At 48.0% G+C, this 25,543-nt stretch overlaps 1 protein-coding gene across 1 annotated transcript in view; it reads left to right on the top strand.

The window, feature by feature from the left end:
* Nucleotides 1–23,297: 23,297 nt before the first annotated feature.
* Nucleotides 23,298–25,543, top strand: part of LOC119401269 (nose resistant to fluoxetine protein 6-like) — a 67,276-nt gene continuing 65,030 nt past the window's right edge. The window contains exon 1 of the mRNA XM_037667963.2: nt 23,298–24,114. Within this exon, the coding sequence (XP_037523891.1) occupies nt 23,583–24,114 (532 nt within the window). The 5' untranslated portion in view covers nt 23,298–23,582. The remainder of the gene's footprint in view (nt 24,115–25,543) is intronic.

The raw sequence follows: 25,543 nt of genomic DNA, 5'->3' as shown, positions 1-25,543 counted from the left end.
AGGAAAATACTATCGTCTCCAGTTAATTCGGATTACGAACTCCTATCGACAACGGAAATGACTACTGCTCTTGAGTTAATTGCTACAGGACTGGAGAATAGATTCACATCGACTATACCAAATAATTGGCAAAATTGTACAATCACGACAGATTTTGATAAAGTTACCATGTCCGAACTATCCCACGTGATTAAGCAGTTACCCTTTTCAGCTCCAGGCCCCGATGGAGTTACAGTGCAAATGATCCAAATTTTATTCAAGTTATCTCCTAGTGAAATTCTTAATGTTATTAATTATTCTTTAAATTATGCCTGGATCCCTTATGATTGGAAATTAGCGAAGATAATTCCGATACCTAAGAAACAGGGATCAGGTTTAAACATAGAAAATATTAGACCAATATCATTGACTTCAAACATGGTCAAACTCATAGAGAGGGTCCTGCATGGGAGAATAACTATTTGGATGGAAAATAAGTCAATAATAAAACCTCAGCAAATTGGCTTTAGATCCGATTGTTCAATCTGGTGTGCACATGCAGACTTAGAGAGCCGTATACAACTTGCTCGAAAACGAAGACAATATGCAGCACTAGTGACACTCGACATTGCTAAAGCATACGACTGCGTTGAGCATTCCATTTTACTTAACAGACTACAGGTCTTAAATTTTCCACAATATATGACGGCGTGGGTAGGAGAATTTTTAAAATCACGGGAATTTTATTGTGTCAAGGATGGGTGCTCTTCATCTAAATACAAACAGAGTCGCGGAGTTCCCCAAGGAGCGGTTCTGTCTCCACTTTTATTTAATATACTAATGAGTTCAATTCCAACATGTCAGAATATCTTTGTCTATGTGTATGCAGACGATATAGCATTTTTTGCAGCCGACAGTGATATTTATGTACTACAGCAAAAATTGCAAATCTACATGAACATGTTGGAAATATGGCTTCGGTCGATATCAATGGCATTAAATGTAAACAAGAGTGCTCTCCTGGTGTTTCCTATAGCAGGTTCGATTTCACTCTCTATTGCATATAAACAGGAACCTATACCGCAAGTAGACTCTCTAAAATATTTGGGTGTTTTATACAATGAAAAACTTAACTGGAGTCCACATATCGAGTACATTGCAGCTAAGGCGCAACGGGCTTTGGGCTTATTGCGCAGAATGAGCAATCGCAAATTTGGTGTACGTAGGGACACAATGATAATGGTATATAAGATGTATATGCGTCCAATATTAGAATTTGGATGTGTGTTGTTCTCGGGTGGACCAGCTTACAAAATTAAGCCGTTGATTATCTTGGAGCGGGAAGCTCTGCGCTTGTGTATGGGGCTCCCTAGGTTTGCAGCAGTTACTGTCATGTATCAGGAAGCGCGTCTGCCTTCATTGCTCTGTCGATTCCGTGTTTTAACAGTACAGACATTTCTAAAATTTTATAGCTTGCCGGTAAGAAGAGCGGAATATGTTTTTATCAGTGACCCAGATTCCTTCTTTCTCGCTCATTGGCCACGATATCACACACCACAGATAATCTACGTACAAAAGAAACTGGAAATTATAAATGTCAACATCAGAGAGATAATTGTAACCAATAGCTCAAATCAGGTTCTTATGATAGATTACGAAGAGATTTTTCCTCCAAAATCTAAATTTCAATCCCAAAAATTCTTAGAGAACAGGTTAGAGGATTTTCTGATACATGCACAAACACGAAACGTAATAGCCACTGATGCTTCCGTGAACGAAGAACGGGCAGGCGTAGGAATTGTCTCCCAGTCGCTGGGCTGGTCATTCGCTGTGAGGTTACCCGATTTTACTCCGGTTTTCGAAGCTGAACTCATGGCCGTCATCATGGCACTGCGAAAACTCCCGTCAGACGAGATCAGGGCGATAATAATAACTGATTCGCTCTCCGTATGCACAGCACTTACAGCTTCACATAACTCTCGTGCCCTCAAGACATTTCGATCTTTAGTTCCGTCTCAGCTGAAGCACCTAAAACTAGTGTGGGTCCCAGGTCACTGTGGCTTAAAATTAAATGAAATGGCTGATGCTTTAGCGCGCGCATCGCTAGATCTCCCAATAATCCAGGTTCTTCCAGTGGTAGAATATTTCACCGCAATCAGATACAGAAAATTGGCAATTCACACTGATAGGATGGAAACAATAACAACGTGGACGGAATACAAACATCTCAACTTCCCATGGAAGTCTCATTGGAGCCAATCTAGACAATCTGAAGTTACGATCACCAGATTTCGATGCCGTGTCCCCCCATTAAATCTATACTTACACAGAGCTGGTCTGACGATATCGCCCCTATGTCAATTCTGCGGAGAATTAGAAAATATTGCACATTTCTTTTTGTCATGCCGCAGATATTCAATTATTAGATCTCGACTGCTCATTACTCCGCTGTTAAAAATAGGCTTAAACTTAACTGAAGAAATTATACTAAGCTTCGGAGCCTCAGGGTTGGGATACTGCCATAGGGATGCCTTCAATGCCGTGTGTAATTTCATGCAAACCACTAAACGTGTACCATTTTAATCTTCCTTCAAAAACGCTCTTTATTAAAATGCGGTTCAATATATCTAATCTCACCAAATTGTTCTGATCAGGGTAATACGGCTGTCTGAAATACGAGCGCAATAGCATAATTTTTGAAGTATTAATTTGATGTCTTATTTATTATTACCATTTCTACTCTTAATTTTTTTTTAACCATTTTACATTCTTCGAATAACATTTTAAGCTTCAACTACATATTCTTGGCCCATCCCCCAGAGTGGGTACGTGCCATAGAAAAGAAGGCAAAACAAACAAACAAACAGGCTCCGGTCCGCCATTGTCTCAGCGTCTATTTCTGCTTGTATATATTTGTAAATATACGTTTTCTTGTAACATTATTGGTGGAGGTGCGGGGTACACCTACGTGCCTGCGTTTCCTCTCGGAAAACCAACACGGAACTTCGGAGCGGTCGTCGCCTCCCTTTCCCTGCAATGACTGACCGAGGTTCGCCGGCGCAGCAGCAGCAGCAGCAGCAGCAGCAGCAGCCCCATGTGGTTCTCCTGCCTCCTCGAGACCCAGGAACCTTTTCGGGCACTGACAAAGACAAGGTGAATGTGGAGGACTGGGTCGCATTGTACGAGCGCGTCAGCGAGTATTACAGGTGGGACCCCACGTTGATGCTCGCCAACGTGGTCTTCTACCTCAGGGATACCGCACTCGTTTGGTACGAGACGCACGAGTCGGAATTAACCACCTGGGACACCTGCAAGTCGAAGCTCATCGAGTTGTTCAGCAGGCCATTTGGTCGCCAGCAGGCCGCAAGAAAAGATCTCGAGTCCCGCGTTCAGACGTCGACAGAGTCTTACGTCTGCTACATACAGGACGTACTGGGTCTTTGTCGAAAAGCTGACGGGAACATGACGGAGGCTGACAAGATTGCCCATATCTTGAAGGGGATTGCCGACGACGCGTTCAATCTACTGATTGTGAAGGATTGCACCACCGTCGACGCCGTTGTCAAGGAATGTCAGCGTTTTGAGCAGGCCAAGAGTCGTCGCATCAGCCGCCATTTCGTACGACTACCTAATACTGCAGCCACATCGACCTGCCAAGACCCCCCCACGTTCACGCAGGCTACGTCGTCAGAAAATGTCACCCGCATCGTCCGTCGTGAACTGGAAGCAATGGTTCCTGCTGACGTTCCACAGGCTAACGCGTCCACCGTATCGCTCATACAAGCAGTCGTACGCCAAGAGATTGCGAATCTCGGCATAGCACCTGTTTGCTCTATTCGCACTCCCGAGAGCACTCCTGCCGTCGTCAACCAGAACCCAGTGTACCCTTCGCGCTACCGAAACCCTGCTGAATGGAGGACAACTGATGATCGGCCAATCTGCTTCCACTGCTCTCGCGTAGGACACATTGCGCGCCACTGTCGCAATCGGTGGTCGTCGACTTCCTGGAACACCGGGACATGGCGCCGATTTGAAGGCAACTCGCGCAGGCTTTCTCCTCGTTCCGATCTCCAGGCTACTGATGTCCACGTTCCAAGCAGAAGGTTCAGCCGATCCCCGTCACCCCAAGGCCGTCGATCTCTATCGCCGCTTGTTCGTCGATCAACGTCCCCTACACGGCCTGGCCCCTCGACCTCGGGAAACTAGTCCATGCAGCTCCCGGAGGTGACGCTGCGACAACGACCCGGACTTCAAATCCTCTGTTGACGATTCCTACACGCCGAAACATTTTAGAAATCTTGGTGGATAACGTTACCGTTACAGCCCTAATAGACACTGGTGCACAGATTTCAGTGATGAGTGCTGCTCTCCGGGAAAAACTGCGCAAAGTGCTCACGCCTCCTGTTCAGTGTGCACCTCTCGCCTGTGTATTGCTGGCCGTCAGACCATCGTATTGTTCACCGTGCTTGCGCAGTGCCCACATGACGTGATCCTCGGTCTCGACTTTCTTTCGACGCACTCCGCTCTTATCGACTGCTCGACGGGCCTTCTTCAGCTGGAACTCCCTCTAGACGCCTACGTTGACCATGACGCTCCCAGTCGCCTATGTGCCATGGAGTTTGTGCATCTTCCGCCTCAAGCCGCGACGTACGTCCAGCTTATCCTTGATCCACCTGTGCGCGATGGTGAATATGTTGTTTCACCGATTACCGACGTCGTCTTGAAGTATTCTGTTGCCGTACCGCACACTGTGCTCACAGTATGCCGCAACCAGACTTGTTTACCTCTCTTGAACTTCGGTCTAACCACCCATGTGCTGCCTGCAGGTATTACGCTCGGCGTCGTGTCGTCACTGCAAGATTGCCATATCTCTCAGTTATCAGCAGGTGTTCCTAGTCACCATGCCAACTCGCTCACTGCACTCGACCTTGCACGCACTGACATTGAGAAAATGATAGCGCCCGATCTTCCGCCCACTGAAGCACAAGACCTGCGTGGTCTCTTGACATCCTATGCCGATATCTTCGATCTTGACAACCGCCCTTTAGGCCAGACATCGGTTGTGACCCACCACATTAACACCGGCGATGCCAACCCAATTCACCGGCGCCCTTACCGTGTGTCCGCTGCCGAACGCGCTGTCATCCAGAAAGAAGTCGAAAAGATGCTCGCCAAAGGTGTCGTCGAACAATCAGCTAGTCCGTGGGCATCTCCTGTCGTGCTTGTAAAGAAGAAGGACAATACATGGCGATTTTGCGTTGACTACAGGCACCTCAACAAGGTCACTAAGAAGGACGTTTACCCCTTGCCACGCATCGATGACGCACTCGACTGCCTTCATGGCGCCAAGTTCTTCTCATCCATTGACCTTCGATCTGGTTATTGGCAGATCGCTGTTGATCCGCAAGACCGAGAAAAAAACCGCATTTGTAACCCCAGATGGCCTGTACCAATTTAAGGTCATGCCGTTTGGGCTTTGCAATGCTCCCGCCACCTTTGAGCGGATGATGGATTCCCTTCTACGCGGCTTCAAGTGGTCAACATGCTTGTGCTACCTGGACGATGTCATCGTTTTTTCACCAACATTCGCAAGCCATCTTGAGCGGCTCTCCACTGTTCTCGAGGTATTCCGCAAAGCTGGTCTACAGTTGAACTCCTCCAAATGCCGTTTTGGCCGTCGTGAAATAACTGTACTGGGTCACCTCGTTAACGCAGCTGGCGTCCAGCCTGATCCCGACAAAATTCGCGCAGTGACACAATTTCCCGTACCTTGTTCGGCTAAAGATGTCCGCAGCTTTCTCGGGTTGTGTTCCTATTTCCGCCGCTTCATCCGGAATTTTGCCGATATTGCGCGTCCTCTCACAGAACTACTCAAGAAAGACGTCAACTTTACTTGGGGTTCGCCTCAAGCTGCTGCGTTTTCGGCGCTCGTTACAGCCCTCACAACTTCTCCAGTATTAGCCCACTTTGATCCCACCGCGCCGACGGAGGTTCGCACCGACGCGAGTGGCCATGGGATTGGTGCTGTTCTCGCTCAGCGTCAACACGGACGAGACTGCGTCATCGCCTACGCCAGCCGACTGTTGTCCACTGCGGAGAAGAACTATTCAATCACCGAAAGAGAGTGCCTTGCTCTAGTTTGGGCAGTTGCTAAGTTTCGCCCATACCTGTACGGCCGCAGCTTTACTGTTGTAACTGACCATCACGCCCTGTGCTGGCTCTCTTCGCTCAAAGATCCCACGGGCCGCCTCGGTCGTTGGTCTCTCCGCCTTCAAGAATACACCTTCTCGGTGGTTTACAAATCCGGCCAACTCCATCAGGACGCCGATTGTCTGTCACGGTACCCAGTGGATCCACCCAACACCGCAGAGGGACCCGCTGAGTCTGGGGTATTCTCAATATCAGACTTCCTCGATATAGGTTGTGAGCAACGCCGCGACTCGGTTTTACGTCCCATCATTGACAGTCTGAGTTCCGGAACTCCAAGCAGTTCTCTACACTTGCACTGCCTTCACGACGGTGTTCTATACCGCCACAATATGCGCCCCCACGGCCCTGAACGCCTTCTCGTCGTGCCTTCCCATTTGCGGGCAGATGTTCTTCGCCAGCTCCATGATGAACCTACCGCCGGTCACCTTGGAATTACACGAACTTACGATCGCGTCCGGCGCCGTTTCTTCTGGCCAGGCCTTTATCGCTCCGTGCAAAAGTACGTCAGCAGCTGCGACCTCTGTCAACGTCGAAAACGACCAACAATGCTTCCAGCCGGACACCTCCAGCCTATTGACATCCCCGCCGAACCATTCTACCGCGTCGGGCTCGACCTCCTCGGACCATTCCCCACTTCTGCATCCGGGAACAAGTGGGTCGCCGTAGCGACTGACTACGCCACACTTTACGCCATTACCCGCGCTCTTCCCACCAGCTGCGCAACTGATGTCGCCGACTTTCTACTGCATGACATCATCTTGCATCACGGTGCTCCTCGCCAGCTTCTCACCGACCAAGGCCGATACTTCTTGTCCCGCGTCATCCAGGACATTGTTCGTTCCTGTTCTACGAACCACAAATTCACAACGGCATACCACCCGCAAACTAATGGGCTTACGGAGCGCCTGAACCGCACTCTCACCGACATGTTGTCGATGTACGCTTCTGCCGACCACCGCGACTGGGACGCAACGTTACCCTACGTCACATTCGCTTACAACTCCTCCAGGCATGACACCACAGGTTATTCCCCGTTTTATCTTCTGTATGGACGTGAGCCATCCCTCCCTCTTGACACGCTGCTTCCCACTGGCTCGAACTCGCCTGTCACATACGTTCTCGATGCCATTGCCCGAGCCGACACAGCACGACAGATTGCCCGAGAGCGCCTCACAGCATCTCAGGCCTCTCAAAAAGACCTGTATGATCGCCGACACCGAGATGTCTCTTATGAACCCGGTTCACTTGTCCTATTGTGGACCCCATGTCGTCGCATCGGTCTCTCAGAAAAGCTGTTATTTCGCTATGACGGACCATACAAAGTCCTGCGGAAGGTCACTGACCTCACATATGAAATACAGCGAGTCGCCGATTCAGTGCAGTCAACGCCAACGCCATCCACTGTTGTGCACGTCGCAAGACTGAAACCATATGTGCCGTCCACCTCACTACTTCCGTGACCAGCGCCGGGGTAGTGTCACAAGGTAGCAGTGGGCCAGTGGCTCAAGGTGGTAGTGGGACCCACTCTGAAAGGGGGACAACGACGAAGTGCTGAAAGGACAGGCTCCGGTCCGCCATTGTCTCAGCGTCTATTTCTGCTTGTATATATTTGTAAATATACGTTTTCTTGTAACAATATTAATGAGTTGGTGGCTAACGAGAGAGGTCGTACGCATGTAAAGAGGATGTGTGTGCATTACTTGTCACAACGTAGCATTGCGCCTCTTACCTCACTCTAAAATTTTGGTATTGGTACGTGGCAGTTCTTGAAATTTGCTCTCCGTCGGAATGAATTCGCCGCGGCTGCATGGGAGTCGCATTCGCTTGTCCTCGTGCTGGTGCAGCACCAGTATTCCTCACTCAACGAGCCATCATGACGGGCTTGTGGCAAAGATGCAGTTATAACGAAAAAAAGAATCTGGAAAAAGAGAAGGCAGAGATGTTAACTATAGACAAGCATCCGATTGGATATACCCTATAAGCTGGGATTACGATGAAGAAAAACAGAAATAAGAGAAAAAGCTGTGAATTGCTGGATGTGCGCGAAGGGCTCCATGCAGTTAAGTACGTTTGCAGAAGTTTGCTATTTTCATACAGCCAAGTGTTTCAAATGCACCCCGGTAAAGTCTGGACGACATTCTGATATAGTATCTGTAAAGGCTTAATGGGCCACAATCTATTAATCTCAATGCATTGGGCATTGTCCTTGTATGTCGAAGTGAGCTAGGACAGTAGCATGATACATGTGGCCTGTGCTCGCATCGCCAAGCGTAGACATCCATGTACAGGGACAGTTTATAGTCATTCCAATTAGAACTGAGTGAGCTTCCCTAGTGTAAGCAACTGCCGACTGAAGGAAAGTATACACGATACGGAGTGCGAGCGAAACACGCGAATTCCGTCGGTGTTTACTCGCCGTGCCATTCTCACACTCACGTACCACTCACACACATATAACACGCTCTCGCCTAAGTGAAGCCTCATTCTCACGTACCCGTCTCGTTCCCCGTAAAAAGAACTAAAAAATATTGTGCTACGGTTGCTCTTCATGGAAACGTGCCTAATGAGAGCAAGTCAGTAGTTTTGTTTGTTGGTACGGCGTAAATCACCATGCAGAGCGCTCACCACGCACAGCCACGCAAGTAGGTACCGTCATGTAAATAAATAAATAAATAAATAAATAAATAAATAAATAAATAAATAAATAATCCAAATAGCCCAAAAATTGCGAATGTTTATGTGAAGGTGTTCAATGTCAGCTTCGTTCGCTCAAAAAAATGGGTAACTATAGAAGCGTATACCCGCAGTTTCCGATAGAAAGAAGCAAACTGCATTTTGAAAACAAGGTTCATAGCCAGTGCTAGCGTGTTGCAGGGACAACTTTGTAATATCTACGACTTGTAGAAGTTAAGCAACAGCTGCATTACAAAGCTGCCGTCGGAGAGCTTGTCTCGCTACTTTAATGAATACATCCGCACCTGCACTAAATAGGCACTCGACGGACGCATTAAATGGTACTCTTAAGCCTGGCGGGCCGGCAGGAGTCCGCCTCTGTGAAAGTGGCGAGGCGATGTTCTGTTTAAAACTCCCGGTATAACTGGAAAAAAAAGTAACGAGTAACGTGACACATCGCGTCACCGAAAAATGTTAACGTAAGTACGTTACGCGTGACAGTTCCGAAATGGTAACGAGTACGTTACTAAGTTACCGAAAAAATTAACGCATTACCGGTAACGCCGTTACTTGTAACGCGTTACCGCCAACACTGCTGCTAACGAACGACGCATACTTCCGCTGATGGTTTACTCCTGCTCGTTGCAGTCTGCATGCGGTAGAAATCGGCAGCACACTTCCTGCGAGAGACTTAGGTTTCACCGATTCAGCTTCTGCAACAAGCGGTGAAGCTGTACAATTTCTCGTATTCCCGAGTAGACCGTTCGCGAGTATATTTTGGAAGCCACAGAGCGGATCAGTGGAGAGACATTTATATGCCGCGCTCGTCCGAGTTGATATTGTTGCCTTTCTAAAATAGGGAAAACCTGCTACATATCTGCTTTCCCGGAGACTCGTGGTCTACTTTCGACGGAAGAGATAAATAATGATCAAGGAGCCAAGCGCAGTCTAGTCTCTATAGCGTGGCGTCGATGAAGGCACGCGCTTTCGCCGTCGAGAGACGCAACAGCCGCACTCTTTCTCGGCGCTTACAGCTCGCACGTGCGCCTCGTGGAAAGGAAGCCGATGGGTATCGCGAAGCGAGTGCAAAACCCGTATCTTATCGACACAAACAACGAGGCGGCGTACAAAAGCAGGAACACGGATGAAGGTTGGTTACTATAAGATACACGGGCAAAGCGGAATCTATTGCCCGCCTAAGCGGAGGCTTGTGCCTTTTCTTAGAGCGGTAGGGAGATTTGGAAGCGCTGTTTTATAGCGCATAACCTTTAGCTGCCTCGAGTGCTGGCAAATAGTCACTTGCCCCCCCCCCCCTCCCCCGTGTTTAAGGTGCTTTTATTTACTATCGAACGGAGTGCTTAGGAAGAAACGGTGACGGCAGCAGAACAGGATCCTACTTTTTTACTTCTTCTGCGCGCCTGCTTCTGCGGCGGCTTTCTTGGACTGCCTGTCAAGTCTGTTTTATTGGCGCGTTCAGACGGGGACGCGTAAGGTAACTGCGAACGAACGTAGCGCAGTGAAACGCTAAGAACAGGACTGCAGTAAATACGGCGCGTGTAACCAGGAAGGATATGAAGATTATATCAGGAAAAGTACCGTTATTTCAATCCAGGCTGGTTCCGTAGTCGTCGAAACCGTCGGTGGCAGTTTCCCGGGGCGTTTTCCGGACCTATCTTTTTCTGGGCCGATAAGAATCATGCGGCCTCTTGCCTCTTTAACGGGCTCTGCCGGGGTGATAAACCTGATGGAAGGAAGTTTGAATTCCAACTGAGCTTGCTCTTCCAGCTTAGGAAGCCGAACAGAGAGAGCGAATGTGTGTGTGTGCACATAGCCCCGTGGGGAAGATCGAACTACGCGCCGTGCGTCAGGACTTGTATCTGGGTCAGTCTGCAGCCGGAACTAGGTGCTGGCCTCGAGGTCCACGGCTCTCTTATCCTAACAACTCATGGCCACCGTACGTCTGGGTCACTTCGCGATAAACGACTGGGTACCTCGCTTAAGCATGCAGAATATGGCGACGCGTAGAAGTTCAAGTGCAAATTATGGCATACATATGCGCACACTGACACGCCTTTTCTGCGAGGATCTCCTGACCCAGAGACACAAGCTTTATATTTTATTCTGGCTCCCTTTCTTTCGGGTTAAGCTTTCTCCACGTTATGTGCTACGCAACCGTCGTAGAACACTGCTCCCAGTTTTACTAAGATTATTGATTGTGCCTTGATGGTCGGCAAACATTAAAAAATAAAATAAAACGAGAACCGTGGAGATATGGTACCGCGTATGATGATGAATAAATGTATGAGGCGTTTCTTTGGGTAATAGGAATTTCCCAAAATTGCCCGTGACAGATAAAATACTTGTAGGCCTTGAGCTTGATTACTCCACAAGGCGGAAATTTCTTGCTTGAAAAATGGAAATTCATAATCGACCAATTAACTAAAGCTCACCAATTGGAATTAAATGGGGGCGGTGCGGATTTTTATATATAAGCTATCTAACTTGCGGTAAAAATGCTCTGTTGTTCCAGTTATTTTCGTAAAAAAAAAACGGTGCGCGGAAGCACTAAAGTTACTACTACGCCCACGTATTTTTGCGCACTTTGGGAATTATATCAAAATTGGTGCCTACCTGAACATTCGTTCGAACTGGAAACGCCGTGCGAACTCCCCGGCTACATCTCGTTAATTGCAATATGGGACGATGGGACGCAAAATAACTAGAAATTTCTTAGCATATCCTAAAGTAAGCTCTTCTGAAGTAAATTCTAGGTAACTAGTTCACAGTGTGTGCATTTTCGTCCACCGCTTTTACTAATCGAGCTCAACGACTACGATTCCGCTATCTTTCATGGGCGACTTTTCAAAACCCTGTATTCTCTAAAAAAAAACAAAAACAAACAGCAGGTATATAAATCCTGTGAAAGGGCAACGCCAGAAGCAAGCGCCGGTGTGTCCAGCGCTCCTACGCCTTATGTCTTCGCGGGAAAACGAAAACAGAGGAAGAAGATATGGCAAACTGCATAGCTGTGTCCGGCCCCTACGGGGCATGACTTCCGGACGCATTGGCACACGACGTGAAGGTCAGGACGGACCACGAAGTTCTGTTGAGACTTGATGCAACTGCGCTGTACCAAGTCTCAATAATTTTCCATTCGCTGCCTCCAGGAAACCAAATCACCATTCCTGCACATCGTTCCTCTCGCCACTCGCACCAAAATGCTGTATATCTACCACGTGCACATACGACCACCTACCAACGTTCATTTTTCCTGCATACTGCCGGAGAATGGAATGCCCTTCCATCCGATATCGCCCTCATCACCGACATTGCTCAATTCAAAGCTGCCATTGAAGACCATCTTTCAAGACATGAAACCTAACCTGACCCGCCAGTTTTTCGTTCGCCCACCCCTCATGTAATGTCCCATGTGGGACCTTTGAGGTATTATGAATAAATGAATAAATGAATAAATTAACCAACGCAGGCTGCACTTGGTGGGTGGTGCAAGCAGCTTCGTCGGCACTCTCGTTGCCCGTGTATGCTGCCGATATGACTTGGCAGCTGCTAACACTTGATTTTAGGCCATTTTCAACAACACCATGATATGATTTCGCGAACGCCAGTTATCTGTGAAGGCCGTGACGTAGTGTAGACTCCAGAATATGGAGAGCCACCTTGGAATCCCAAAACATGGTCCGCCGGTAAAACGATGGATGTAACCAACAGTATCTCTGAGACTTTGACTACACTTGTCCTCAGAAATGAATTAAAGCGGCTTCACCGAGATATGCGAGTCAATCTATTATAGTTCCTTGACCCTTCACTACTGGAACACCGGCGCCATCGCTCGCCGGCCCTCACGGCAGCGAATGTACTTTTGTGCTTCTTTAGGACGACGGGCTTGTGCCAGGGGCGTATGCAGAAGGTTTTTTTAAGGGAGGGGAGGGGTGCACCTCTTTGACCTGAAGTGGGGGCGGGGCTGGCAGATGTGGTCGAGTGTAATTTTGTGCTCTTTATGCCATGGAAAAAATTTTTTCGGGGGGGGGGGGGGTTGCACGGGCCCGGTGTGCCACCCCCTGCCTACGCCACCGGCTTGTGCGAACGCCTCTGACTAATTCAATCCCACACGCGTTAGCGCATTCAGTGCTCATTTCCTTCTTCCCTTCTCTCTTCTCTTTTTTTATCTTTCTATTCTCCTTTCCCATTATCTCAGCGTAGGGCAGCTACCTGGACAATTTTCTGATTAACCTCCCTGCCTTCTGTCTTAGACTAGCATCTATGTCGATGCAACGCAACTTTATTTCGTCACTTGTGGCTTGGCGACAATTTGACAAACGCACGCTATGTTCCTATATAGACATGAACAGAGTCGTCTTTAGTGATGGCCACCAATGCGACTTTATTGCATATGCCAATCGGTACTTCCTTCATTCTGACGATGAAAGACCGTCTTTGTGTGCTGCTCTAAGCCGACGGAAGGCAGAGTGCTCGTAGGAGAAATGTTAGACCATGGACTCTACCGTCATCCACGTAGGCTGGAAAACAAGGAGCTACATGGTTAGCCTCCTCGCCATGTTTTCCGATTTCCGTTGTATCTTTTATATATCTCGGGAAACATAGCGCCGACGCACTCGGCGAAAGACGAAACCAACAACGGAAGCACCTTGCGATGACGGCGAGTCTGACACAAGATTCGCCTAAAGCTATCCACTGCACCATCGCCCGTAATATACATATCTATTTCCACCATCATCAAGGGCCACACTAGTCTGCTTCCTGGAAATCGGTAGTGACTGTGCAATTTATCCGCTGCCCCCTGCCAAGTGCACTTAGCGGAGCATGCTTCCGGCTGTGACGAGGCGTGCATCTGGGGATCACGTCATATTCAGAACTTTTTAACAACTAGAAGACTTTTCGAGACTCGGGCGCAGCCCACCCGGCCACCATAGCTTTCTGCACCAGAAGACGCCTATCTGTGTGTAACTCATCGTATATTCGGTGAAAGGCATTTGTGGAGGGATGGCGATTGTGGAAGTGCTATGTTGGGGCCCGGTTTAATTACACCCAGCGACGTGGTAGCGGAACGGAAGAGCAGGACAAGGCGTAGGACGTGTTTGCTGCGGCACGTCGGGACCGTCGCGGCAATGAATCTTATATCGTATGCACTAATACCTGCACATCCATAAGTCTATCTGCCGTCGTAGATTTAAGTCGTTATATGGCGTTACGCTTGCGAGCTTCAGGCGTTTCAGTGGTGGACGAATGCAAAAGCTTTCGTGAACTTATCGACGTTTGTCGGCAAAGCGTGCCGTGCACTTCATCAACTTTCTATTCTTTAAAGGCGAACTTCGTGTTCAGGCGCCGAGTTCTCGTCTATTCATTACCTTATGGCCGGAGAAAGACTTCTCGAGATCGGCAAAAACAGCAATGGCTATACGGCGAGAGCGTAAATGATCCGAAGACACCTGGAGCAAAATCTCTTGCGACGGCGACGCTGGCCTTTTGCCCTTGAAACAGGTCACAATGTAGGTCATCCCACCCCTTCACCACATTTCTAAAAGAGGTCCAAGCTTTAGTCCTTCAAGCAAGTGCTATCAGAAAGTGTCTCGTAGACGCAAATTCAAACCGCTACGCACCCCCACTCGTTTCTTTCTCGATCATTTTGCTGCAGAGGTCCATGATCTAAAATTCTTTATAACGGCGACGTCATCTGTTAAAGTAAATTATGATCAGTAGGTGTCATGTTTTCCCCATGTAACTGTCACTTCCTATACTATATCCGGCTTCATTGTCGGCTTTGTTCGTGTTTTTGCAGTTTACAAAAGCGTATTCTTTCGGATCTCCTTATTGTTATCGCTTACAAATGTAACGACTCTTTAGTGAGGAACTTGAAGTTTAACAGAGCCATTTCTTTCTGTCCTCGGCAGCCGTAACTGCTACTCGCCTCCTCACGCGTGGCAACAACTTCCGTCTTTCTCAGACGAGTGCGCCACACGCGGCTCTCTCACTTTTTCCCGAACAGTCTCACTTGTTGTCTGCTGTATTGCTCTCCCCACGCTCTGCGCTGCTGTAAAGCAAATATGAACGAGCTTTGCATGCGAACGTGCGATCGGTGACCTCCCGCGGCCGTATATATGTGTCACGCAATTTCAATGGCAGGGTTCCTCCTTAGCCGGTTTGAGACCCAGCATAGGCCGCGATTTATTGTGCGCCACAAAGCGATGGAGGAAAGAAAAACCTCGTCGACGGCCACAAAGGCACACCCAGCTGAGAAGAGCAGGCGTAGCGCGGCTTTAAGCGGACAGCGCGCGGAGAAGCCCCGAATGCTCGAAGAATGAGTAAAACGAATTGCCGTATAACAGGCCGAAAGGCGTAGCGCTATAGCGACCCCTGGCCGACCCTCGGCGCGCCGAGGGTGGCCGACGGTGCTGACCCGACACGAGCGGGCGCGTGGCAGCCCCTCCTCGCCGCACCGTTTCTTGTTTTGGCTTGCATGAATCAGGCTACGGAATGAACAATCTCAACCTTCCCCCCACCCAACGTCGGCATCGCCAATTGTAGCGCGCGCGCGCGTACAACGTACATGCATGCGTGCCCTGCGAGCGTATATACCTATACACGCGCGCCGGAGTAGGAAATGAGCGCACGAGCTCGCGTTGCCGTTTCCTGCTTTTTCTCGAGCGGCCGTCAGCGCTGGAGCGATTGTTTTTTTGCTTGGATGCGTGAATAACGATCCCGCTCCGGGAAGCTATCCTTGAACGAGGTCCGTATTGAAGAGACGACCGACACCGGCGGAAAGAGAGCGCCTCGGTGGCGCCCGTTTTTAATTTAAGCTTTCGGAACGAGATTTAGGAGAGGGGGTAAAAGAGTCGCACCAGGGGGTCGGTAGTGTCGGTGTGGCTGGCGCGGATGAGTTACTAAACGCGTTCCGTGCATATGCGGACAAAGAATGGCCGGTTTGTCGGCGAACAACGCGGTCAGGCCCAGCTTTGGACGTGATCGTTTGTCGTGATGCAACGTGGGTAAGGTGTGGAACACAGTAATGAAGTTACGCTTCTGAAAAACTTTTTTTTTTCTTATCCGCAACACTTCTAAAATAAAAAGTGCTACTTTGACGGGAATTATTGAAGAAAGAAAGAGCGTGCATTCCTTTGAAACTGCTACACGACGGCCAGCTTTCGATAAGCATTTAGTTTCTGCAGAAACTTCCAAGGGTAAGAAGTTTATTGAAGTTACGAAAGGTCATATCAGCCGCTCCACCTTCCGTCCAAACTGCGGATGTGTCTTCAAGTGACTTCGCGTTCTCTAGTCACCTTTTGCAAAATAATTTACGTGCTGGGGCTACAAGACATTACTTTCTTTACAGCTCAACGTGCTGATCCTCCCAAGAATTTAACCCAACGTTAGGCGTTATTCTAAGGCGAGAACCTTAAATACCTGACGAGATCCGGCATGTGCCCTCGAAGAAAAAAAAAAGAAAAAGAGTATGTGTGACTCCTTTTGGGGAGTCTTGACTTGCCACGTATTTGACTCTCTTTGAAGAGGCACGTTAACTCAAAGGAGAGTTGGCGTGCCTCTTTAAAAAGAGTCATATAGGTGGCAAGTCAAGACTCCCCGAAAGGAGTCAAAAGTTTTTTTTTCTTAGAGTGTGTTGCAAGAAAGCACATGAATCACAAAAAACCACCCGCACGCCACGTCGCTCCAGGCTCGCGAACTGCGCGTTCACTTCGTCCTTGCGGCGTTCGCGTTATATATAAAAAAAAGGGCATTCACCTGACTCTTACTTAGTATTTGCGAAAGCGTGAAACGGCGGCGAAAAATAACATAAAGAGACGATCCCCTGGCGCAGCAGTGGTGATGCAGAACTATCGATGGTACTATCGATACTATCGACAGCTGAGTCACTATCGAACTATCTATGGTAAAAAATACTATCGATAGCGCTATCGATAGTAAAAAATTCGATGGTACTATCGATAGTATAAAATCAACAGCACGAACTCATTGCATAATAAACTTGGTTCCCCGCGCGCGTGGCACATAGCGGAGCCGGAGGGGCAGGCTGAAGGGCAAGAAAGTGGACATGATTGTGTTCTTCACCAGAGTGTTTTGCCGACACATGATCATAAAGTCAAACTTTTCAGCTGTAGCGGAAAGGAAGGAGTTATATGTAGTGGAACTGCGCGGCTTCAGATTTATATTCCACTTTATGATTTCAAAAAAAAATCATGAACTAAGTTTGTTAATTGTAAGGTGTAACTGGTTGCTTTTGGATATGAATTTATTGATGGACATATTCCGCCATTTACACTGCGGTAATAATTTATTCCTCTTGCTAAAAATTGCTCGTAAATCAAGCGAAGCTGATAGTAGGCTATCGCAAATATTTTGGCAATATGGCCGGTCCGCAACACCATCATTATTCACACCACTACGTGACAGTATTGTCACGTGGTTGTGACGGTGAAGAATGCTGCAGCAAGAGTGGGAAATACGGAGTTTTTTATTTGGGAAAACTTGTGCCCAGAAAATCAAAGCTCAAAATACAAGCGATACACGCTGCCCACTGATAGCTCCGAGAACAGTCGTCGGCCGTCGAGTGATCTGATCATCGGTGGAACGCGTCGTCTTTTATACATCAGTCAAAGCGCTCGCGGTCGCTTGGAGAGCATGAAAGAAAGCGGCGTTCGCATGACTCGGCTTACTGATGTAGGTAAGCGAAAGCCATGAAAAAAGCGAGTGAAAGCATGACTGTCCATATATATGATGATGATGAAAGCAAATTAAGTGAACACCGAGTTAATTAGTGAAAGTGAAAGTTAATTAGTGAGTTAATTAGTCGATCTACAGTACATTGTAATATAGCCACACCGCATGGCTTTCGTCTTCGAATCGCCTTAGACGAATGCGTAAGCAACCCTGTCAGTTTTTTTTAAATGCGGAGCATTTCTTAGTCGCACCTGCGGCGTCGGCGGCACCGTCCACACCCCCACTGCGCATACTCGGCTCGTCTCGTGCCGGCAGCAAGCCTCTCCTCTCCCTCCCTCCCTCCTCTTCCTCGAACGCGGCGGTGTGTATATAAGCGGTGGAGCGCGCGTTCGGAATTCAGTCAAGGGCGTCTTTACTTGGCTTTCGCTTGACTTGACGCTTTGCTTGACTCGAGTAGATGCGATGGAAGCAACAGTACCTTCAATTAGCGTCCCACCACTCGTTGAAGGCAACGTTACCCCACGCTCACCGTCGTCGGCATCAACAACAGCAAGCAACGCAGAAGACAAGGCTGCGAAGAGACAAGCATACGACGCTGAACGCAAGCGTTTGAAGCGAGCTGCGGACCCGAAACTTCGTGCACGCTGGTGCCGTTCAAGTCGTACTTGGTGTGCGCATCGTGTAACAATTAAGCATTCCCAAACCATACCCAATTACGCAACATTCACGGGATACCCCCACCACTCTGCGACGCATTTACTCGATTTCCCCCCGTGGGAAGATGCGGGCGATTTTTTTTTTTTAGCGCTGCCCTGCACTCTGCTTTTGCACAACCCAAAAAGCAACATATCAGACGTCAGTCGTGGAAAAAGATTAAAGGTTATGAAACAAGAAAGTGTTCTAGCTATTCGCGTGTAACAATTTCATGCGGGAGAAGAAGCTTCTTCCTGCGTTTTATGCCGAACTTAAACCAATCAGCAATAAAAAAAGAAAAAAAAGAAAAGAATTAAGAATGTTTCGCACTAGTGGTGCCAAGCCTGAATGAGGAGCGCAGTTTGCAATCTTCTTTGTTTCTCATTATTTTTCTTTCTTTCTTCGTCTCTATCTTTCTCTTTCGCTCTTTCTATCTCTTTTTTTCTCTATGTTCCCTTTATTTATTTCTCTCACTATATATATATATATATATATATATATATATATATATATATATATATATATATATATATATATATATATATATTGCTCGCTTCCTCTTTCTTTCACTCTTTCTATTTCTTTCTATCGCTGTCTTTCTCTTTTTCTTTCTCGCTCTCTCGCCCATCAGAGTTTTTGCATCCCACGCCGGACAAATCGGCGCACGTGTTCTGGGAGCGAAGGGGAATGTGAAGAAGAGGACGAAGATAGAGCGTGCAGGTTCATGAGGATGATCCTTTTCGTACGCGGCCGACGGACTTTCTCCGAGCTTAAACAGCTCCCCTCTTAAAGAAAAAAAATTTTTGCGGTATGTTGCGCCCTCTGTAACACTTGAATGAGATAGGCTGCTGCACACTTGGTCACGCGTTAAGTCATACAATCCGCAACCAGACTTCTTGCAAGACATAACTAGCCGCAGTGTGAGAAACACGCATTAAACCCCACTGACGTTCTCAGTAGATTGTGTAGTGACGACCCCCTCTCCTCTCCCCCGCCCCCCTCCCCCACCGTGACGCTTTGTGCGCCTCACTTGGTGTCGCACTACTTCCGAGGCCTGCCTACCTTTGACCAAGCGACGATGTAAACTGATTACGACACATGACGTCACCATATGAGGTAACGTGACGACGTCATACCGACATAAAGTTCGAAGATATGTGACGTCGTGATGACGTCACACGATTTTTGTACGTCATTCGTCTGCCATGTTTCGTTCAAGGGGCCACGCAACGAGACACTCAAGGCTTCCGCCTTAAAGACAGCATGGTCAGCCGAGTTACGTCTCAAATATTGACGAGGAGGGAATATATTGGAGGGCTTCACTAAGCATTGGGCTTCTGAACCACCACCAAAATCTTTCTCCGCTTGTTTAAGACAAATAGTCAATGCTTTCAGCGAGTGGCCCCCCCCCCCCCTCCTCGAGAAAAATTTCTGGCTACGGGCCTGAGCACCACTTATGTCAGGCAATTAAAATAGATAGTTGCACGTGAAGAAAGCGACGAACCAAGATTAACTACGTATGTCCTGCAGCTGCTATACAGGTTAGTTTTTCTTTTTATAACGTTGTCTATTTATAATTTTATCCAAAAACATCAAGCCACTATTGATCGCGTTATCTGAGATTTTTCAGTAAATTACTTTAATTACTGAGTGCATGAGACATATTTTTATTGGAATGTTGTGTGGCCTATCATTTTGTGAGGATACTGAATTTTCGAAATATTTATGTCGCGATGATGCGTGGATATATCCACCGCCATAGAATGTGAAAACCACTAGTTTCATTTCGTCACTCGATGTATGGCAAGCCTCGGCGAAGGCGTAACACGGTATGTCGCGCGGTAACGTTGGTGTGCTCAGTCGTAACATGACGAATATGTGGGCTAGTTGGTACTGCGTTCTTCTACAAAACTTAGAGCGTAAATTCGAACACAGGACGAACAAAGAAGCACACCCACACGACACAGAGGGATCGGGGTCCGTTCTTCGTCTAACGCCTTTCACTTTGCGCTCTGAGTCTTCTTTGAAGAAGTGCTGCATCTTGTCACATGACGAGACACATGAAGATCACCTCTAATAATAATAATATCTGGGGTTTAACGTCCCAAAACCACGATATGATTATGAGAGACGCCGTAGTGGAGGGCTCCGGAAATTTCGGCCACCTGGGGTTCTTTAACGTGCACCTAAATCTAAGTACACGGGCCTCAAACATTTTCGCCTCCATCGAAAATGCAGCCGCCGCGGCCGGGATTCGATCCCGCGACCTTCGGGTCAGCAGTCGAGCGCCATAACCACTAGACCACCGTGGCGGGGCATGAAGATCACCTCACTCGGCGTCCCTTGAATTCGTGTGGTGGCGAAACACTTTTCGCTACCATTCCTAATATACCGGACTGACGCATCAGGTGTTAGGCTAAGACTTGCAGCAAACAATAGTGCGAATGTAATATAATAATAATAATAATAATAATAATAATAATAATAATAATAATAATAATAATAATAATAATAATAATATCTGGGGTTTAACGTCCCCAAACCACGATATAATTATGAGAGACGCCATAGTGGAGGGCTCCGGAAATTTCGCCACCTGGGGTCCTTTAACTTGCACCTAAATCTAAGTACACGGGCCTCAAACATTTTCGCCTCCGTCGAAAATGCAGCCGCCGCGGCCGGGATTCGATCCCGCGACCTTCGAGTCCCAGTCGAGCGCCATAACCACTATATACCAACGTGGCGGGGCGTACTGACACTGCTCCTACAAGAACAGAAGTGTCCTGCCTAGAGAGAACAGAACAGAGAGCTGTTGGTTAAGTGGGCCGGAAGAAAACTCCGGGTTGCTACTCTACACAAACTCCTTGTCTTCGCACGCGTAATGCGTAAGTAGGGTTGTTCTACATGAACGCCCATATTAACATTCACACCCCTAATGCGAAAGTTAATTTTTCGTCCACTTAACTTTCATTAATGATTAATTTTTCTTTAATGTAATAATATTAACTGCAGCAAAAGGGAGAGTCGGGCTAATTGGTTTGCGTTCATATTGAAACAGCGCAAAAGACGTAGGACACAGAAAGACTTGAAAACACAAGCGCTGATAATAATATAATAATATTACACTTCAATTTAAAAACTAAAGAACATGCGGAAAGTTTGCACTAAGTTGCGCGAAGCTTGGCACAGCGAAACTGGTTGATCCTCAGCTCGTCGTGCTGCAGCCCGGGTATCCCATGCTTGGCCGAAGAAGCGGCAGCCAAGAGACGGCGACGGGCGGATCCGGAATATGCGCAAAGCTTGCCAGTCTGAATGTGTTGAAATCGCTGTCCCTAGCTGAGCCACGGTGTAAGAAACTGTGGCGGTTCCTATGGCGACGGTTCGGCGGCAGCTTGGCTATTTTTAGCACAGGTGGCGTATGGGTTTTTTGTTAACGGACGTCTTACTGCCCGCTTTAAAGTGCCCCTCACCAACCCGAGTTCAAAGACGAGGGAGTGGTTTCTTTCTCGTCTTCGCTACCCTTCTGACAGGCGATATCTCCTCCTCGCCACTTATTTCTTAAACGCACGTGTACAATGGCAGCCCAAAGCGTGGAGCCTATCAGGATTTCGCTCTTGTCGGCTACACGCTGTTACCTTCGAATGCGCAGTCGAAAATACACAAAACGAAGTGAAATCAGTTGATCGCGCACGATAGTCACGCGAGACCAGGAAGAACGGGTGGGCGGCTGCATGACAAAGCAGTGCAGGAGACAATTCACAACTGATGTCTCGCGTATATGAACCAATCTAGAGTATGTACCGTAATGACGTCACGTGAATCCCGGTTTCTGCGTCACGAAGTACGCAAGAAAGACGAGAAACGACAGCAGAGAGTAACGCGCTCGTTCTTTTTTTTTTTTTGTATTTTCAGAGGCTGGTGAGGGGCCCTTTAACTATCGTTGTTAATAACACCCACTATGCTTTCCTTCGTTTACCGTGGTGGCGTCTAACAGAAAACGGGCCCTTCTATCCATTCTCCTTCCTTTGTTCTGCATACAATAGGCTGTACTGTTTATGGTTATTTTTGTTGTTGCTGTTGTTGTTGTTCTTGTGTAAATTTAGAAGCGCAAAAGAAAGAAAACATAATCCGCAACTGCGTTACCGCCATTTTTATATGTGGCGCATCGTTAACGTCACCAAAATTTATCGCTAAGCGCGCACGAATGATCGGGGATCGTTCACGACATGGGCCAGCCGCACGCAAAGAAATGAAGCGACTCATGGCTGTGTAGTGAAACACAAATAAATATAGTACCCAGAGCATCAGATGCAGTACTTTTCTCTGAGATATGCGAACATCAAGAAATTCACTGATTTGTCCTTCATGTCGACTGTCGAGAAAGGGCCCGGTGAGTATCTCTGAGGGTATTACATGACTGGCTCCATGCTCTGTTCCACTAGCCGCTCTGGCCGGACCACGGTGACAGTTAGCGCGCCTCCTGATGTTCTCGAAAATCCTAGTTGCGCAACATAGGCGTAGCCAGAGGGGAGGAGGGATGTTGAATGCCTCCCTCCCCCCCCCCCCCCACCCCTAAACACCGAAATGTTTGCAGCTGTGTCTTGTCTTAATGCCATCGCATATAAATAGGTTATACTGCAGAATTGACTCTTCTTGCAGTTCAATGATTAGATTAGAACTCCCTCCGGGCGTGAAAGGCTTTGCTCAGCGCAAGCTTTGCTCCTTAAATGCGAACGAGCCAATGAACCAAGATTATTGTTTACGCGCATCCGACAACTACCTCTCAGCTAACAATAACCTGCGTATTGTGCAAACCTGAATTGTCACTGCGCTACACGGCACGCCGCTGATCGCGATCGAGTCCTATCAGGATCAAATTTCTAAACAGTGACTGGATCCCTTCCGCAGCTTGCGGAAAGGATCCAATCGCGATCGTGAAGTTTCATGTGGACCATGTCCGATCGTGATCAAAAGTTACCGTGTGACACCGGTATTACACGCGGAGCCTTCGATTACCGATCCGCCTCACAAAGGCAAAGCGCTCGCTTGGTTTCAATCAGCACTTCTCCGAACAGCTATCACTTAGTTCATTCGCGGTGCTGAATTTCCTGAGACCTAAATATGCATACAGGCGGACAGCAGGCGAGAAACACAAAACAGGACAAGGATGAGAAGGAAACAATAACACAGTCTGGTCGTGCATCAGGTGTCCCCCTTTATCTCTTTCTTCTTCTAAGGGAAGAAGTGATGGGTAAGGGCTAGGCGGTGAGGGTGGTGTTGAGGGTGTGAGGTCGTCTGAAGGCGGAGCACTCTCCATGCATCCCCCCAAATACGTCTACGGTCTTTCCTTCCACACTTTCACCCTGCGGAGCCGAAGTTTCGGCGGGGGTGAGGAGCAAGAGCGGCGGTGCACTCCTTTCTTGCCGGTCAAAAGCCCCTTTCTCGTGGCGGCCAGCTTGCAGTGCGTCCTCGGATATTTCGGCGCTCCAGGAGTCACTCGAGAGGCACAGGGCAATACAGTAGTGTGTTACACTCGTGCGATGGCTCGGCCCCGGTACTTGGTAGTGGTGGTCGTGTTGGCCGCCGCGTGCGCTTTCTTGGCCGCGGCCGACGAGGAGCAGCACGCTGACGGCGTCGGCAGCACGGAAGCACCTTCGGCGTCGGCCGAGACGTCCACCGTGGAAGACATCGAGCCCTTAGTGGCCGAGGCCGTGTCACAGGCCTTCAAGATGGGCCTGCCCGTGTTCACTCAGTTCGGTTCCGACCCGAACGTGTCCAGCGAGTGCTCGGCCGCGCTCGTCAAGACTATGCTGGGGCTGCGCCGCATGGAGCCCTGGGCCATACGCAGTGAGTATATGCGCACCTGGAAATCTCGTGCTCTGTACACTTCGTTTGTCTGCCATGGTCACGGAACGGCTTGACGATGCGGCTGCTAACGGAGAAAGAAAAGTTTGTGTTTGAGAAACTGATGTTTTTGTGACATATAGCTTGTTGATAGAAAATAAATTTAAAAAAAACGATGACAGGCCCCTTGGTTGGTATTAACATGATATTTCGATGGCTTCGTTGAGTTTGTTCGGTCAGTTTCATTACCCCTTTACAGAAAACGTTAATCGCGTGCATTCGGTGCTCTTTGCTACAAGTTTCGCTGCCGAAAAGCGTTCTATTTTTTTAGAAGGGCACTCATCCACATTGCTACGTCGTCAAGATGCAGGTAGTGGTTAGGGTGACCATGTGCGCAGACTTTTGCTTTACCAAAGGTTTAAACAAAAGTCTGTGCGCTTGGCAGTGTCCTGCTTTTCCTTTGAATAATTTTTCGTGCCTCTTTCCTTTAATGATCGTTCTTTCATGAGAGTTTTTTAATTATTTTGTTTGCTGATGGGACCTTTCTACGTCATCTTTCACCTAGAGGATAATAACTTTCATCTCTTCATCTGTAGTTTCTTGCATATGAAAAATGTTCTGGTAACGCTACTCCGGTATATTGATTCCCTGTGTGATTTTGTACGCACCTTTTGCTTCAAGCAAATTTATTTATTACGGTCGATTCTAAATGTTTCATTATTCCTTGTTGATTAATGTACTGAGTACGGCGCTTTCAGAAATGAAGTTGCAAAGACTTTGCATCGTTACCGGACGACTCCTAATATTGGGAAAAATATCTCACAACGCATCAGTTTACGCCGTCATAACTTTGCAGATGTGCCGTGGCTCACTGGAGAGTACACGAAGAGGAAATTAAACGATGGTTTCTCCTAGTATGCTTTGCACGTGGCGCAATCATACGACGTTCGTCCTGTCATCTCATCAACTGCCACTCGCCAATATGCCTGGTTTATGCACTTAGCGTCTCGCATACTACAAAGCAACCAGGGAAATTTTCTTTTCATCCGCGTCATGCACAAGTACGCTCCCGTTTGCCAAGGGTCCTCCGCAGGAGAAATAATGACAATACGGGAGCGGTGAACTGGTACAGGAGAGCGTGATATCCTGCTGGCACCCGTGGCACTAACGAAGAGCGATCGGCTTCGCTTGCTCCTTTTTTTAGCCATTGTTTCCTTTCTTTCGCCTTCGCTATAGAAAGCGACTCCCTCCAGCCACTATTGACTTTCGCGTGGTAGTCCGTTCTGGGCACGACTGGGTTGAGCGCTCGGCAGTCGGTGATGAATGGTACGGGAAAACGAGGTACACCTTTGGCGCAAAAAAAAAAAACAATAACAAAGGTTGAAGCGTTGCAGCTAGCTCAAGTGAGCATTCCGTCAGCCGGCTCAAGGTG

The sequence above is a fragment of the Rhipicephalus sanguineus genome, chromosome 1 (genome assembly GCF_013339695.2).
Source record: "Rhipicephalus sanguineus isolate Rsan-2018 chromosome 1, BIME_Rsan_1.4, whole genome shotgun sequence".
Classification (NCBI taxonomy): domain Eukaryota; kingdom Metazoa; phylum Arthropoda; class Arachnida; order Ixodida; family Ixodidae; genus Rhipicephalus; species Rhipicephalus sanguineus.
The sequence above is the reverse complement of the archived record's forward strand: the minus strand, read 5'-3'. Positions and strand labels throughout refer to the sequence as shown.